At 40.4% G+C, this 16,403-nt stretch overlaps 1 protein-coding gene across 3 annotated transcripts in view; it reads left to right on the top strand.

Moving 5' to 3' along the window:
- LRRC2 (leucine rich repeat containing 2) overlaps nucleotides 1-16,403 on the top strand; it is a 613,667-nt gene that overhangs the window by 579,310 nt on the left and 17,954 nt on the right. For all 3 annotated transcript variants that reach the window (XM_063913712.1, XM_063913713.1, XM_063913714.1), the window contains one exon: nucleotides 11,909-12,061. In XM_063913712.1, the coding sequence (XP_063769782.1) occupies nucleotides 11,909-12,061 (153 nt within the window). The remainder of the gene's footprint in view (nucleotides 1-11,908; nucleotides 12,062-16,403) is intronic.

Below are 16,403 nucleotides of genomic sequence, written 5' to 3'. Positions count from 1 at the left end.
AAGAAATATATTTGCTGTTAAGAGGTCAATGGAAGAGGATGATTGAGGCAGCTGCACACAATGGGGTAAATTTACTAAGATTCGTAATTTCCGAAAAAAGGTCAAAGTTCAATCACGAATGACATCGACAGTGTAAAACTGCAACTTTTTGAATTGATTACGATGGATTTACTAAGCTGTCGTATTCGGGTTTTTCTTTTCTTCCGATGTCGATGTCATTCGTGTTTTTTTACCTAATTTTACGGCAGTGATTAGCAAAACACTGCCGTTTTTTTTTACAATCAATCTCGGCCGGATCTGTGTGATCCGTGCTGGGGTTCTTAATTTTTTTTTATTTAATTAAACAATGTAAAATTAAAAAAAAAAATGCGTGGGGTCCCCCCTCCTAAGCATAACCAGCCTCGGGCTCTTTGAGCCGATCATGGTTGCAAAAATATGGGGGGAAAAATGACAGGGGTTCCCCCATATTTAAGCAACCAGCATCGGGCTCTGCGCCTGGTCCTGGTCCCAAAAATACGGGGGACAAAAAGAGTAGGGGTCCCCCGTATTTTTAAAACCAACACCGGGCTCCACTAGCTGGACAGATAATGCCACAGCCGGGGGTCACTTTCATACAGCGCCCTGCGGCCGTGGCATCAAAAATCCAACTAGTCACCCCTGGCCGGGGTACCCTGGGGGAGTGGGGTCCCCTTCAATCAAGGGGTCCCCCCCCCCAGCCACCCAAGGGCCAGGGGTGAAGCCCGAGGCTGTCCCCCCCCATCCAATGGGCTGCGGATGGGAGGGCTGATAGCCTTTGTTGTAAAATAAAAGATATTGTTTTTAGTAGCAGTACTACAAGTCCCAGCAAGCCTCCCCCGCATGCTGGTACTTGGAGAACCACAAGTACCAGCATGCGGCGGAAAAACGGGCCCGCTGGTACCTGTAGTACTACCACTAAAAAAATACCCAAAAAAAGACAAGACACACACACCGTGAAAGTATAATTTTATTACATACATACACACATACATACATACTTACCTATGGCCCCACGCAGGTCGGTCCTCTTGTCCAGTAGAATCCAAGGGTACCTGTTGAATAAATTATACTCACGAGATCCAGGGGTCCAGGCTCCTCGGCAAATCCAGGGTTAATCCACGTACTTGTTAAAAATAAAAAAACGGTATCCCGACCACGAACTGAAAGGGGACCCATGTTTGCACATGGGTCACCTTCCCACGAATGCCAGAAACCCACTTTGACTTCTGTCTAAGTGGGTTTCTTCAGCCAATCAGGGAGTGCCACGTTGTAGCACTCTCCTGATCAGCTGTGTGCTCTTGTCCTCACTGACAGGCAGCACACGGCAGTGTTACAATGTAGCGCCTATGCGCTACATTGTAACCAATGCAGGGAACTTTCTGCCCTGCGGTTGACCTAAAGTGACGTCACCGCTGAGCAGAAAGTTCCCAGCATTGGTTACATGTTATATGTGCTTGCTGGGACTTGTAGTACTGCTACTAAAAACAATATCTTTTATTTTACAACAAAGGCTATCAGCCCTCCCATCCGCAGCCCATTGGATGGGGGGGGGACAGCCTCGGGCTTCACCCCTGGCCCTTGGGTGGCTGGGGGGGACCCCTTGATTGAAGGGGTCCCCACTCCCCCAGGGTACCCCGGCCAGGGGTGACTAGTTGGATTTTTGATGCCACGGCCGCAGGGCGCTGTATAAAAGTGACCCCCGGCTGCTTAAATATGGGGGAACCCCTGTCATTTTTTTTCCCATATTTCTGCAACCAGGATCGGCTCAAAGAGCCCGAGGCTGGTTATGCTTAGGAGGGGGGACCCCACGCAATTTTTTTAGCAAAAATAAGCACTTTCACACCCCTTCCCACTGATATACATGCACGGATCTCATGGATCCCTGCATGCATCTCAAATCACGGATAAAAAAAGCAGGTCTGTTTTTTTTTAGGACTTTTTTACGAGTTGTAATTTTTCACGGCAGTGTTTTGTGTTTTTTTGCTTTGCACTTCTTAGTAAATGACCGAGATTCATACTTAAACAGCCGCGTTTTGACCGATGGTGTATTCATTCGTAATTTTTTACCTAAACTAGCAAAAAATTACGAATGCCCTCATCACTGCCGTGATTAGTGTTTAGTAAATGACCGAGATTTACCGAGATGACACTTTGATGAAAAAACGGCATCTCGGTCAAAATCGGGAGCTTAGTAAATATACCCCAATGAGTGATAGAAAAAAGTACAAATTCCCCCAAACAAAAAATGCCTTAATGCCATTTTTTACCTGTTTACTATATATTTAGATAAAATAAACTATTGAGAGTGGGTTATTATTGTGTTCCTATTTCCTGTCTGGTCACCTGACACTCATCTGCCCACTCTCACACTGAGGTCATTTACGAAGCACACCTAAGGTGGGCCACAAAATATGTTCATTTGTCTGCACAACACATAGGCCGGGATGTAACGGGAGTGTATAATGCCACCCAGAAACTTATCACACCACATCGGACATTACATACAGTATGCGGTTATTTCCTGGAACTCGCCAAATATAATGGCGTGCGTTTATTTACCGGCCTCTGCATATTGGATCCGAGTAGTCTTGATATTTAAACTAAAAAATGTCAGATATTTTCGGATCAATCAGAATGTGGTTTTTAGTATAGGACGTCCACAGTGTCAGAGAAAATCACCCATTGGCACCCAAAAGTCCCATGATTAAAGCAGCACACAACCTAAATAATCCCCAGTCATCAGGATGCATCCTGCATCCATTTGTGTATCAGATGCATTTTCCTGTGCTAAATGTGCAAAAATGACATGTACACTACACAGACTTTTTTTTAGAGATCAAAGTTTTTTTGTTTTTATTGGAGTGTCAAAATGTATTGAAAAGTGTTTATTTATTGCAAATGTGCTTGAAAAGTATACTTATAATTGATTTCCACCATTTTTATAACCAACTCAGCCAGAGAAACACCTCTAAATGCTTTAACAGTTTTAGAGGAGTTTTGTGTCCGACTTGCAATATTGGACTACATTACATTGTCCGAGTTGTATACTTTACATGGCATACAATATGTTATTGGAGTGCTTGTGTATATAAATGTAATAAATATATATTCAATATATGTCACACAGTCATAAAAATGTACTTAACAAGGTCAAAACCTTTGGATCCCACTTTTATTTGGGCGCTCTACTTTGAAGCCGAAAGTTTCTGAAAAATCTGGTTTGTGGCCACTAATACATTAGCCAACTTTGCTAAATGCTTGATGTTTGCGGCTATAGCCACAAACATCGTACATTTTGCCATTATCTGCTCCAATTACATCCCAGCCATATAGAGATGTAGGACTCCTCTTCGTGTCATCATATGGGGGGTGTTCCAGCACTTCTCCAACCTTTATTCGCAAGATGTTTGGGTTATTTTACCTAAAAAAAGAGGAAAACAATCTTGAAGGATTTATTGGTCCAATTCACCATATGCAACAGTAGACACTGGGTTGTTTTTTTTATGTAATCCTTTCTGAGAATCCTGAGGAACACCTTCCAGAAGGTTTGAAAAGCCACCAGGACAATCAAAGGCGGCTAATGGTGCAATACAATATTACTCAAGGCTCGATTACATTCAAGAATTTTTGAGCATATACTGTGTAATAGTGAGTGCATGTTTTTGGAATCACACAGTGTATACTATATACAGTATGTTTTCCTCTTTTTTTGTTAACATAACCCACAAAACTTGAGACTAAATATTGGAGAACTGCTGGACCTCGGATCCCACTATTTTCTAGGAATTTATTGATTGAGTTTCAAAAGTTAGAGCTGCATAATCCTTAAATCTCTGATGGACCTATTTCAGTGGCACGTTATCTTCATGTCTCCCCTATGCATCAATTGCTTTTTAGGACCATCTCTTTGAAGTTAGTAAACTTTCTTGTTCCCCTAAATACTGTTTGGTATAGATATATCTGTGATTTAAGTAAACTGAGACTGCAATTGTTTTATGATGCTTTTTATTACATTGCTCAGAGCATATCTAGAAATGCATATCACCTAAAAAAGGTTTAAATACATGGTTAGCAAATACGAATTATAATATAACATTTTAAAATTACTAATATATGTATTATTTGAACTTTAATAATGTTATATATTGATACTTAATGTTAATTTTAAACTATTGCATATTGTGGGAGTTCTATGTATTAAGATGCACTTTAGATATAGTTTCACTTTAGATATAGTTTCTCTAATTTGTGATACGTAATGAAAACCATTTTTAGCAAAATCATATATTTTAAAATGTAGTATAATATGACTTATTATAAATGAGCAAAAACTTTAAGGGTTAAATAAGTTGAAACAACTGGCAATATTCCTGTCTACTTTGGCTATTTAAATGGACTACAGTATGATGATCAGGACTTTAACCTTGAAAAGTCGAGAACAAGGTGATGAAACTTGTGATGGAATTGATCTATCAGAAATTTGACCATACCAATACAGACATTCAGGGCCGGCGCAATGTGCTCAGCGAGGTCAGCAATGCAAGAAGGTGCTGGGCTACAGAGGTGCTCTCCCTGCTCCACTGCTATCCACTGATGCAGTACCTATCAAAGTCTGACAGGCAGCAGCAGAGCAGCACTGTCAAGGCACCTCAGTGCTGATCCCCAGTGCATCTGCTGCTGTAGAATGGAATGTTTTTTTTCCTGCTACAGCAGCCATTCAGTAGCTGAACCCCCACCTCCTCATTTGGGCCACAACCCCCAACTCCCCCACCTCACTGCCAGCAAAGCACACACCCCAGTGGATTGTCTGATCATTATGAGGTATGGAGCCAGGCATTTCATTATCTTATGTCCTTGTCCCTGTTTCATGAGTCACCTACTCCAATGTCTCAGGATCCGGGACAGAGCGGAGTGCAGAACAACAGAAGAAATACAGATCCTAGGCATGGAAGCAATTCAGGTAGAACATGTGGGGGTGGAGTTGGTTGAGTAAAACTTTGAGGAACATACTGCCAGGGGGAGTATAAAAAAAATTAATAAAAATGAATAGAAAAGGTGGTGGGGTGGGGGTTGTATGTGTGTGGTGGATGGATGGAAGACATAAAAACCATGCAGATGCTGGTGAGGGCGGTATTCAGCAAAATATGGTCATTACTGTTAGGGAGGAGAGACGCAATGACAGTAATTACTGATGGGGGGGAAAAGAGCATCTATAAAAACATATGTAAGAGGGAAGAGGGTAAAGAGCAAAAAAACCCATAAAACAGCCAGGGGAATGTGAGGATCACAATTAAGAACACATACAGATAAGGTTACCAATGCAGAACATATGGGGGAGCACATATTCAGACATAGAGGGGCACATATAGGCATATGTCTGAGACATGGAAGGGCACATAGACATAGGGGGCACATACAGACGTTGAAGGGCACACAAACATTTATGGGGCACCTAGAGGCATGGAGGGAACACATAATGACATAGAGAGGGGTACATAGAGACACAAAGTGGTGAACATAAAGACATAGAGAGGGGTACTTAGAGACACACAGAGGGGCACATAGAGACATGGAGGGGATACACAGAGACATGGAGGGGGCAAATAGAGAGAGCTTCACAGAGACATGGAGGAGCATATATATATATTTTGGAGGCACACAGATATGGAGAGGCAGGTCTGGTGCAATGCAGTAAGCAGGTTCTACAATGCAGGGTGGTGCTGCCTTGGAGAGCCACCACTGCCTTTTCCATTTGCTGGGCACCTGTTGAGATTTTGTTACCAGTGGGGCATCCGGTCGGTAATTCCTTGCAGCCGGAGGCTGAAGCTCACTCCTGAGTGCTGCCTTCTGGTTCCCATAGTGTGTTTAGGGATAGTGCCAAGTGCATGGAGATGTTGGATGGTGGAAGGCACAGGAGCGGGGCTTCAGGTAAGTACAGTGCTGTGTCTGTGTGGCATAATGTGTAAGTGCCATTCTGTGGGCATTATGTGTAAGCAGCACTATGACTGTGGGCATTATGTGTAAGGGACACTACTCCTGTGGGCATAATGTGTATAAGGGGCACTACTATATGGTGTAAAATGTATAAAGGGCACTACTGTGTAGCATAATATGAATAACGGGCACTACTATGTGTCATAAGTGAATAAGCGACACTACTATGTGGTCTAATATGAATCAGGGGCACTATGTGTGGTATAATGTGAATAAGATTGTACTACTGTGTGGCATAATTAAAATTGGGGGTACTATTGTGTGGATAGAACCCTTCCTTGTGTGACTTGTGTGGCTCATGCCTTCATCACATGCTCTCCCTATATAAAGTATGGGAGGGAGGGCGCAAGTTTATAGTTTGCAAGGGGGAGCTGAAAACCCTAGCACCAGCCCTGCAGGCATTATATATATATATATATATATATATATATAAAGAACCCTGCACTCTCCTTAGTAGTTTCATTCACCTTAATGCTTTAATATACAACTAGATAAACAAGGGGGTTTTGGTTTTTTGGTTTATGAATTGCACAATCCATGTAAGTTTGCAGCCCACTCCACGGGATCCCATTTCACTGCAAGTCCTACTCTATCACATAAACTTTCACATAGATTTTTTTGGAGACCTGGCAACTGCTGCTTCATAGGAAAAAATGTGCTTACCTGGTTTAAAGCTTACCTGCCACACTTATGGCTTTTAAAAGGTAAGACAGTCACCCCAACCTAGGGGTGGGGAGTACGTGAGTGCACCACTCTCCTGGGGATGGCAAGTGCAGTGGATTCCCGTATATGTGTATAATAGGGTTAATTTTTAATTAGCCCATATGTGATCTCTCATGTACCCCTAAGCTCATTTACCTTTAACCTGGGTCAGCTGCTGTTTAGGTGTGTTGGTGACTGTCTCACTTTGAAAGCCAGAAGTCAGTTGGCAGGTGAGCTTTAACTTGTGAAGTTGTGTTGGTGACTGTCTTACCTTTTAAAAGCCATAAGTGTGGCAGGTAAGCTTTAAAGCAGGTAAGCACATTTTTTTCAATGAAGCAGCAGTTGTCAGGTCTCCAAAAAATCTATGTGGAAGTTTATGTGATAGAGTAGGCCTTGCGGTAAAATGGAGTCCCGTGGAGTGGGCTGCAAGCTTACATGCATTGTACAATTCATAAACCAAAACCCCATTGTTTATCTAGTTGTATATTAAAGCATTAAGGTGAATGAAACTGTTAAGGAGAGTGCAGGGTTCTTTGTATATGTATATTTGAGTTAGGTGCTCACAGCCCACCGCACCCCAACCTAGGGGTGGGGAGTATGTGAGTGCACCCCTCTCCTGTGAACGGCGAGTGCGGTGGATTCCTGTATGTATATATATATATATATCTCAGTCAGCTTTGATGTTTCAATGAATGTACAGCAAATACAATTAATTTACTGTACTATGTGTTCCTAAAAGCATCATCATTTTATTAATAAAAACGAATCTCCTCTAGCTGGGACTTGGACACTTAGGGGGAGAGTTATCAAAGCTTGGCAAGAGATAAATTACCAACAAATCATCTTACAACTTTCGTTTTTCAAACACAACCAGTAAAATAACAGTTAGGAACTGATTGGTTAGCACTTTATTCCTCCACTTTATCTTTCTCCAAGCTTTGATAAATCTCCCATATACTGTAGTTACTTATGGACATACTATAACTAATATGAACTAAACTATTTATGTCAGTTGTATTCTACTATCAGCCTGTTGGACTCTCATATGAATATGTTTAATGGAATATACTGTAAGGCATGTATAGGCAATTAACAAAAGTTGATTTAAAAAAAAATTGTTTCTTTTTTTAATGTATGTTAAGAATAGTATAATTACATTATAACCGATAAGCCAGTTCTCCTATCATCCTGGTTTTTCTTCTTCTTTTTTTTTAAAGCACAAGGTTATTATCTTCTAGAAGCAGCTATATAAATGTTAAATAGAAACTGGTTGGCTGCTATGAGCAACATCACCAGTTCTAAAAAAAACTCCCACCTTAGTAAATTTACCACTTATCTTCATAGTCATATTTATTATTGTATATATATTACCTCAGTTACACTGTTTTTGGCACTGCATATTCTAATCAAACCTATAACAAATGTAAGATTTTGTAATAATTGTTAATATAACAAACTTTATCAGAGAGTTTTGAAACAATTATACAGTATTGTTGTCCATGTACTTTACGCACCATTCATTTAACCATAGAGGCGATGGTGAACAATCTAATTGCATTTAAACATATTGGAATATTTTAATTGCTATTCAAATCACAGGTCCTGCAATCTCTTATATTACTTAGATTAAAATCATTCTCTGTCTTACTTTTCAAAATTATGTATTGTTAGTGAACAATGGAAGTATTGGTTCAAGTGGAAACTTTCACACACAAAAAAAACAAAATACTTGCAGGCATATTTTGTTGTTCCAATGATTTTATTATTAAAAATCACGTAAAATGGAAATAAGATTATGAGTATAATTCATAAAATAGACTAAAAGACTTTCTTCAGGCACATTTTATATGTTCTATAAAGTATGGCTATTTTGAGAAATTATTTTTAGATTCAAGTGGCAAGAAAATACCAAAGCTTTGAACCAATGGGCCACCAGGGTATAAGTTAGAAAGTTATAAACACTTGTGTAAATGTAGAAAATGTTCTTTTCCCTAGACTTGTAAGTTTCATGCTGCAAATTATTACAGTAATGTTGTTGTACAAAAATCATTTCTTGACATCTCCCAAAACGATGGCTGTGATATATTACCACATAAATCATATAAAGCTAAGATTTTATTTTTCTATGATTTTGTTGCAGTTAATGAGTCCATAAAACATTTAGACATTTTTGGCAAGGTATATTTTTTAAGGCTAATTTTAATAAAGGTGACTATTATTGAACAAAGAAAATATATCACACCTGCATCACAAAAACTACTACTGCACTTAATAATCATAGAAAATAGGAAATTAACTGATGATAAAATGACCACATAATACTAATTTAAATTAACACTCAATATAATCTGCAAAAATGGTTGACATTCCTTCTCACAGCAAGAAAGGTTACACCTATAAATATTTTTGAGAGCTATTTTTCTGTATTCTTGGCTAGTTGAATTTAAAACTTAATTTAATTGCAATAAGCTTCTATAATACACTTGTAAGATGATGTTTACTGTACATTGTGTTCAAAAACTTCCCATTCTTATAAATTCAGTGACAAATATAATAAAAATGTAATACAAGACAATTTTGCATGGCTTGCAGGACTAGCCATAAGCATCTGGGTTTGCTAGGGTAGCATATGTGCACCTGATTTAATATATCTGTTAAAAAATGTGAATAAATCTCAAAAGCTCCACTCACAATTGTAAAAGTATCACTGGGAGGAATCAGGAAGTAATCAGCTGATTAGAAATGGTTACCTTACTGATCATCATCAGTTTCTATTTTGCACCAGAGGTCAAGCACCCACAAGTAAACCACCACCTGTGTTTTTGTTGTCAGGGCCATATTAACCCATGGCTGGGCCCCTAAGCTTTCGGGTACTGTATGTTGGCCCCCTCTGGCACTTCAATCTTTCACACCACTACAGCTGACATTTGGGAAGCAGAGCTTATGCCATCAGTTACACTTTCAGTATTCACACGGACACCGATACTCGGTTAAAATAAAGTCTGCTGACCTCTTGGCTCGCAGTGTTATTGTTCTTCCTTTTCCTTTCTCTTTTCAAATATCGCTAGTGTGCTATTAGTCCACTGTCTACCTACCCCATTGTCCCAAAACTAACCTTGCTATAGCACAGAATGCGAAGTGGGGGCCCTAGGGGTATAATTACTAAGTTGGGAGTTTTTTTAGAATTGGTGATGTTGCCCATAGCAACCAATCAGATTCTACTTAACATGTATCTACCTGCTTCTAGAAGATAATAGAATCTGATTGGTTGCTATGGGCAACAACACCATTTCTAAAACCGCCAACCGTAGTAAATGTACCTACCAATGCCTCAGCAATAAAAAAAAAATTGAAGGGCCCCTAGTCAGCCTTATGGATCATATGCCCCTGTTTGTTGTGATCCATAGGGGACACATTTGCACACCATTACTGTACTTTGCCAATATTTGCAATCCTCTCCCATCCCCCCATTTAAAAGGTGCCTCTTTGCTCTAAAGTTTAGTTTTTCTGTGAAATCTTGCTTCCCATGTTTCCCTACCAAATTTGGTGTCATTCTGGTTTTTATATGAAACTACAGATGGTTCTGAATAGGCGAAGTTTAATTATAACCACCTTCCAATTGTCAAGGCTAAACCTAGAGTTTCCAATCTGAAAAATATGCAGTTGCCATCCCTTGAAGCCAAAATAATATTTTGGGGGAAATTTACTAAAGTGTGGATTGGTGAAACCACTGGATTTTCAGAGATTTACTGAAGGCCCAACATTGAAAAAATGCTGTTTATCAAATTGCCATATATGACTTCAAATCCCCATATTTTAGCAGGGCAAAAATATACAGCATGAAAGGTTCCAAACTGCAATTGGAAAAAAACGCTAGAAAAAATTCAAAATACCTGCTGAAAAAAAGGAGGTTATGATAGGTGGAGCAGCTATATTTTCCATGCTATTTTAGCTATCTCCCTGCCAGTATTAAAATAAATAAATTTAAAAAAACTTTACTCCCACAGATTTACTTTCAGTACAATAAGTAGCGCTATGTGTCTTTTCTTTATTCAGGTGGCCTACAACCGATATGCACACTTTTGTGGCACTACAAGTACATGCTGGAATTTGTAGTGCACAAAAACGGTCACTATATATGGGATTCTTTCTCTGTAAATAGCAGTTATGGGTGTCAGAAGGAGCACAGCATTGCTTAGCATTGGACCAGGCAGTACTAGATGTCGGTGCCTGAGCTGAGTATCATGGCCTATTAAAGAAAGGGGTGGAGGTATTTATCTTTCAATGTTATTTTTACATCCCTATATAATGCAGGGTAAAATTGGATTAAACCCTTTTACTATGTTGTTTACCCTAAACACTATATATTTTTTACCATCCCGTAAACCTGCTATTTGGGATGAAAATTGCTGCTTATGTGTGCAACAGTGTTTACTGTAGCAACTTGTTAGGTGGGTAGTACAGCATACAGGATGTGAGACACTCTGGTTATTACATTTTTGCTTTACTTGTGTGTTTCTTCATTGGAGAATGGAAGGAAGTAGATTATAGTAATTACCTAATCACAAATGTTACTGCTACTCAAATATATAATCATTTAGAACAGTATAATAGATGAGCAACAGCAACAGATAGTAGATATGAATTTCAAATAGATAATCAAACTAGATAATCTAATCTCTGGCATCTGCAGATCCAACAACAAATATGGCTAAAAATTATATTTATTAATTCAGCCAACAGACCTCCTTTACAGGACAAATAAAATTGTAAGTCCATTGATTTATATTCTTTTTACCTTGAGCCAACTCCAAACCTAATAAGATTATTTGTGATTTGCTAATAACAGTTAATCTCTCACAATCATTGAGACCAGACTTCACTAAGTGCTGTAAATACACCAGTGTGGTCTACAACTTAATTGTACCTATCCAATATCATATAACCAATTAATTATCCAAGGAAAGGTCATGTAGATTGATCACACTTTTCCCATATTAATTAAGTTATTGTTAATATAAGAAAGCATTATAATCATCATTATTACTGTTAATATGATGATGATGATTAGTAGTAGTAGTAGTAGTAGTAGTAGTAGTAGTAGTAGTAGTAGTAGCAGCAGTAGTAGTAGTAGTAGTAGTAGTAGTAGTATTACTCCTTTTATTTTATATTCTTTTTGCATTTTTTTTTACAGATTAGAAGAACTGGAGACCTTGCTGTTACAAAAGAACAAAATTACATATCTGCCACTGGAGCTGACAAACCTTTCTAAACTGAAACTGTTGGTTGTCAGTGGTGATTGCTTGGTTGAGATACCTTCAGCTCTTACAGAAACCCCATCTCTGAAGTAAGTTGTGAAGAAACAAATAACACAAACACCAGGAGAGAAAAGCACACACTTTAAGCTTGAAATATGTAGAACACTTGTTTCCAAGATCCAGTATACTGTATAAATTATTAGAATAACTGAATTTAAGCTTCCAATCAAAGCAATCCAAATGTTTGAACGTGTTTATAAAAAAATATATTGTATTCCAATTCATGTCTACCGTATGCTCATTTTAGAGTAATGCAAGACTTCTTTCCAGTTTCAGACCCCAGAGGCTCATACTGTACTGTATATTGATGTCCACAGAAGAAAATTACAAAAAGGAGACATAAAATTTTATAATTTTATATATATATATATATATATATATATATGTGTGTAAGAAAAATCTTAATATCTTCTAATTACATATAACCATCTACAAATCAAATGGTGACCAATAGCCAATATTATTTGCTTCATACATTCACAGTTGCGGATAATATAATGAAATGGAGACTCTGATACATGTTGTGAGTATGGCAGAGCAATTCAACTCACAGCTTGTGTTTACACATTGCATATGTATGTATGCAAAGTTTTTGCATGAGTTCTTTGCCATATTTATTAAATTCATAAATATGTTGATTGCCTGTGGTTTCCTGTTGTTGAATTAAGTTAATATTATGATGTTATTCTTTAAATATCTTCCCATGCCTCCTTTTATTCACATATATAATATTTAGAGGAACCCCCACAAAAATACAAAATAAGCAATATATTATTATTGTCATTAATTTATACTGTATAGTGCTGGGCGTTATATTTCCACACTGATGGACATAAGACTTTTGTAGTTCACATCAGTCCTTACCACATTAGAGCTTACAGGCTAAATTCCATATCTCACACACTCACAAACACATACACACACACACACACACACACACACACACACACACACAAACACATACACTCTGTTTAGTAGTCAGAATCCATTTAACCTACCAGCATTTTTTGGACTGTGGTGTAGGGGGAAACCCAAACGCGGAGAAAAAACAAACCCTAATGTGTCGAAATTGAGCTCATGACCCCAGCATTGTGTGTCAGCAGTGCTAACCACTATACCACTGTGCTGACCTCTATGCTTATACAAGCTCTCATAACCTAAAAAGGAGTATAATCTTATTTTCGGGTTATGATATGTTGATAGGCATAATATTGAAATTCACCATGTAAACATGAAAATGTTGACATGGTCATAATGTCAACATTGGCCATGTCAACAGTATTCATGTAGACAGTGATGAAATGTTGACATGTTAGAATAAAAATATCACCCTTGGTGGCCAAGTGGTGACTTACCTTCTCCTGGTGGCTGCAGCAGTGTATTATGGGTCCCAGCAGTCATGTGACCGTCATTTCCGGGACAGACCACTGATCGTCTGGCATTCAGGTGAATATTTCTCCACCCTCTCTAACCAAATTCCTAACCCTAATGCTAACCCTTCCTCTAGTGCCTAACCCTAACACACATCCCAGAGCCTAACCTTAACCTCGCCCGCAGTCATGATTCAGATATGGTTGGAGTTGCTATCACTGCTGCTTCTTTGGATGTCAAATGGCTGTATCAGTGATATTGCTGTATCATAATGCAGCTATTACAAGCAGACGCCTCCTACTGCAGTAGTGATCTGACATGTGTCCTAGGATGCAGCATCGGGTCTCGCAATCTTCATTGGGCAGCTTGTGGCACACATGGTGCCACACAAGCTGCCTGCTGCAGAGGTCAGGAAATCTCCATCCTATGAAGTATATCCATTCCTCTTCCCTCCCCCTATAAACAAATGGAGGCTGGCGTCACCCCCTCCCCACCCCCAGATGGTAGCAGACTGTCAATCACTGACAGTCTGCTGCCATCCTGCTACCTTCATTGCAGGACCCATTTGCACATGTGCAGAATAGTATGATAATCGTCACTTTGCGCATCCCGTATCAATTGCTATGGGCTCTATATTACGCCCAAATGTCAGAATTTCACCTGCCAACATTCCAAGAATGTTGACAGGTTTCCTGATGACAGTTTATCAATGTCAACATCATAACTGTCAGAGTGTAAATATTTTATTTTTGACCTTTTGACTACATCCTTTTAATTTCTATAATGCAATATTTTTATTAGGACCTGCTAGATCTTAAAAAATATATTAAATTTAACTTGAGTTATAATTATATGGACTTACAATTAAATATTTAAACATTAGGAAGTGATTTGAAATGTGATTGTGGGGGAGATGTACTTAGGCTTTGAGGGTGATAAAGTGGAGACAGATAATGTGCCAATTAGCTCCTAACTGCAATGTTACAGGCTGAGGTAAATTTACTATTCGTGTTTTTGACAATGTCAGCCGAGATTAATGGGCCTCACAGCACTGAGGTCATGGGTTCAATTTCCACCATGGCCTAACTTAATGGAGTTTGTATACTCTCCCCATGCATATGTGTGCACTATATACATAACTGGTAATAATAAACAGTGGATTCATTGGGAAAGTGCCTGGCCATAGAATAGTTCCAATTCACATTGTACCGCACAGTAGTACCCCTATACACATTATGCCACACAGTAGAGCCCCTTATGCACATTATGCCACACAGTAGAGCCCCTTATACACGTAACACTATGATTGAGCCCGTTATAAACATTACATCATGGTAGAGCTGCTATGGAAGTAGCTGTATTTAACTATTTACTTGTTTAATTCAAATAAATTAAAAACACTATATATGCCCCGACTGACCTGACCTTACAAACCCCCAATTACTAAATGAAAATAAAGCCCCAAATATAACCCCCTGCAGACCTGATAATCCCCCCAATACCTGAATGAAAATAATGCCCCCAAACTGACCCCCCTAGATCTGTTAATCTTCCCATGCCTCATTAAAAAATAATGCCTCAAATGTGACCACCCACAGACCTGAACCCCCCCAAACTCTCAATGAAAATAATACCCCACATGTGACCCCCACAGACCTGATAACCTCCTCATATTCTCTTAATGAAAATAATGCCCCAAATGTGACCCCCCCCACAGACCTGAAGCTCCCACCCAAATTCTCAATGAAAATAATGCACCAAAATTACCCCTGCCCCTCAATTTGATAATCCCTCAATGCCTCAATGACAATAATACCCTAAAACTGCCAGCCCAGATCTGAGAATCCCACTATGTTCAATGAAAATAATGTCTCAGAATTGCCTGAGGGGCAGAGAGAGCTGTTCTGCAGCACACTGAGGGGCAGAGAGAGCTGTTCTGCAGAACCCTGAGGGGCAGAGGGAGCTGTTCTGCAAAACCCTGAGGGGCAGAGGGAGCTGTTCTGCAGCACCCTGAGGGGCAGAGAGAGCTGTTCTGCAGCACCTTGAGGGGCAGAGAGAACTGTACTGCAGCACCCTGATGGGCAGAGAGAGATGTTCTGCAGCACCCTGAGTGCAGAGAGAGCTGTTCTGCAGCACCCTGAGGGGCAGAGAGAGCTGTTCTGCAGCACCCTGAGGGGCAGAGAGAGCTGTGCCGCAGCACCCTGAGGGGCAGAGAGAGCTGTGCCGCAGCACCCTGAGGGGCAGAGAGAGCTATGCCGCAGCAGCCAGGGCAGAGAGTGGTGCTGCAGGACAGAAGTAACCCTGCTGCACAGTTACAAGCAGACAGTGAGACATACAAAGAGGGTGGGCAGAGCTCCAGCATGTGCCAGCTGTCAGTGTCTCCTGCTGTCACCTCTGGCCTGCCCTGTTCCCTACCTAGTCTCCAAGTCAGTGTGCGCTCCTCTGCTTCTCCTCCTCCTGCTCTGTGGCTGCCAGTACAGTGGCCCTAGGGAAGGTGGGGTGGCAGGCAGCAGCGCCCCCTCTAACTTGTTTGGTGCCCGGAGCGTGTGCTCCACCGGAGCCACCCTCGCTACACCCCTGCATCTGGGATGACATGAAGAGACAGAATGATCTGAGTAAGCCTACATCCACTGAAGATCGGTGAGGCTAATTTAGACCTGATCGCTGTGCATTTTCGCACAGTGGGTGATCAGGTCTGAACTGTGCATGCGCAGGCACCGTAGTGCACCGGCGCATGCCAGAGATGCTATCATTTGACAGGCAGAGGCATTTTCTGGGCGGGTCCATGACATCACACGCAGCCGATGTGACCCGTAGAGCGATGGGTAGCTCCCTGCCAGCGCACAGGAGCTTCAGTGGTAGGGAGCTACTCCTCAGGTACAAAAGCATCACCGCCGTGCATTGCTTTTGTACCCATGCGGTGGGGGGAGGGCCAGACATGCGGGCGGACTAGCCCTGTGCTTGGCGTCCCCCCTCATATCTGGGTGGCTGATCGTAGTC

Source organism: Pseudophryne corroboree, chromosome 1 (genome assembly GCF_028390025.1).
Source record: "Pseudophryne corroboree isolate aPseCor3 chromosome 1, aPseCor3.hap2, whole genome shotgun sequence".
In the NCBI taxonomy this organism is placed as follows: domain Eukaryota; kingdom Metazoa; phylum Chordata; class Amphibia; order Anura; family Myobatrachidae; genus Pseudophryne; species Pseudophryne corroboree.
The sequence above is the reverse complement of the archived record's forward strand: the minus strand, read 5'-3'. Positions and strand labels throughout refer to the sequence as shown.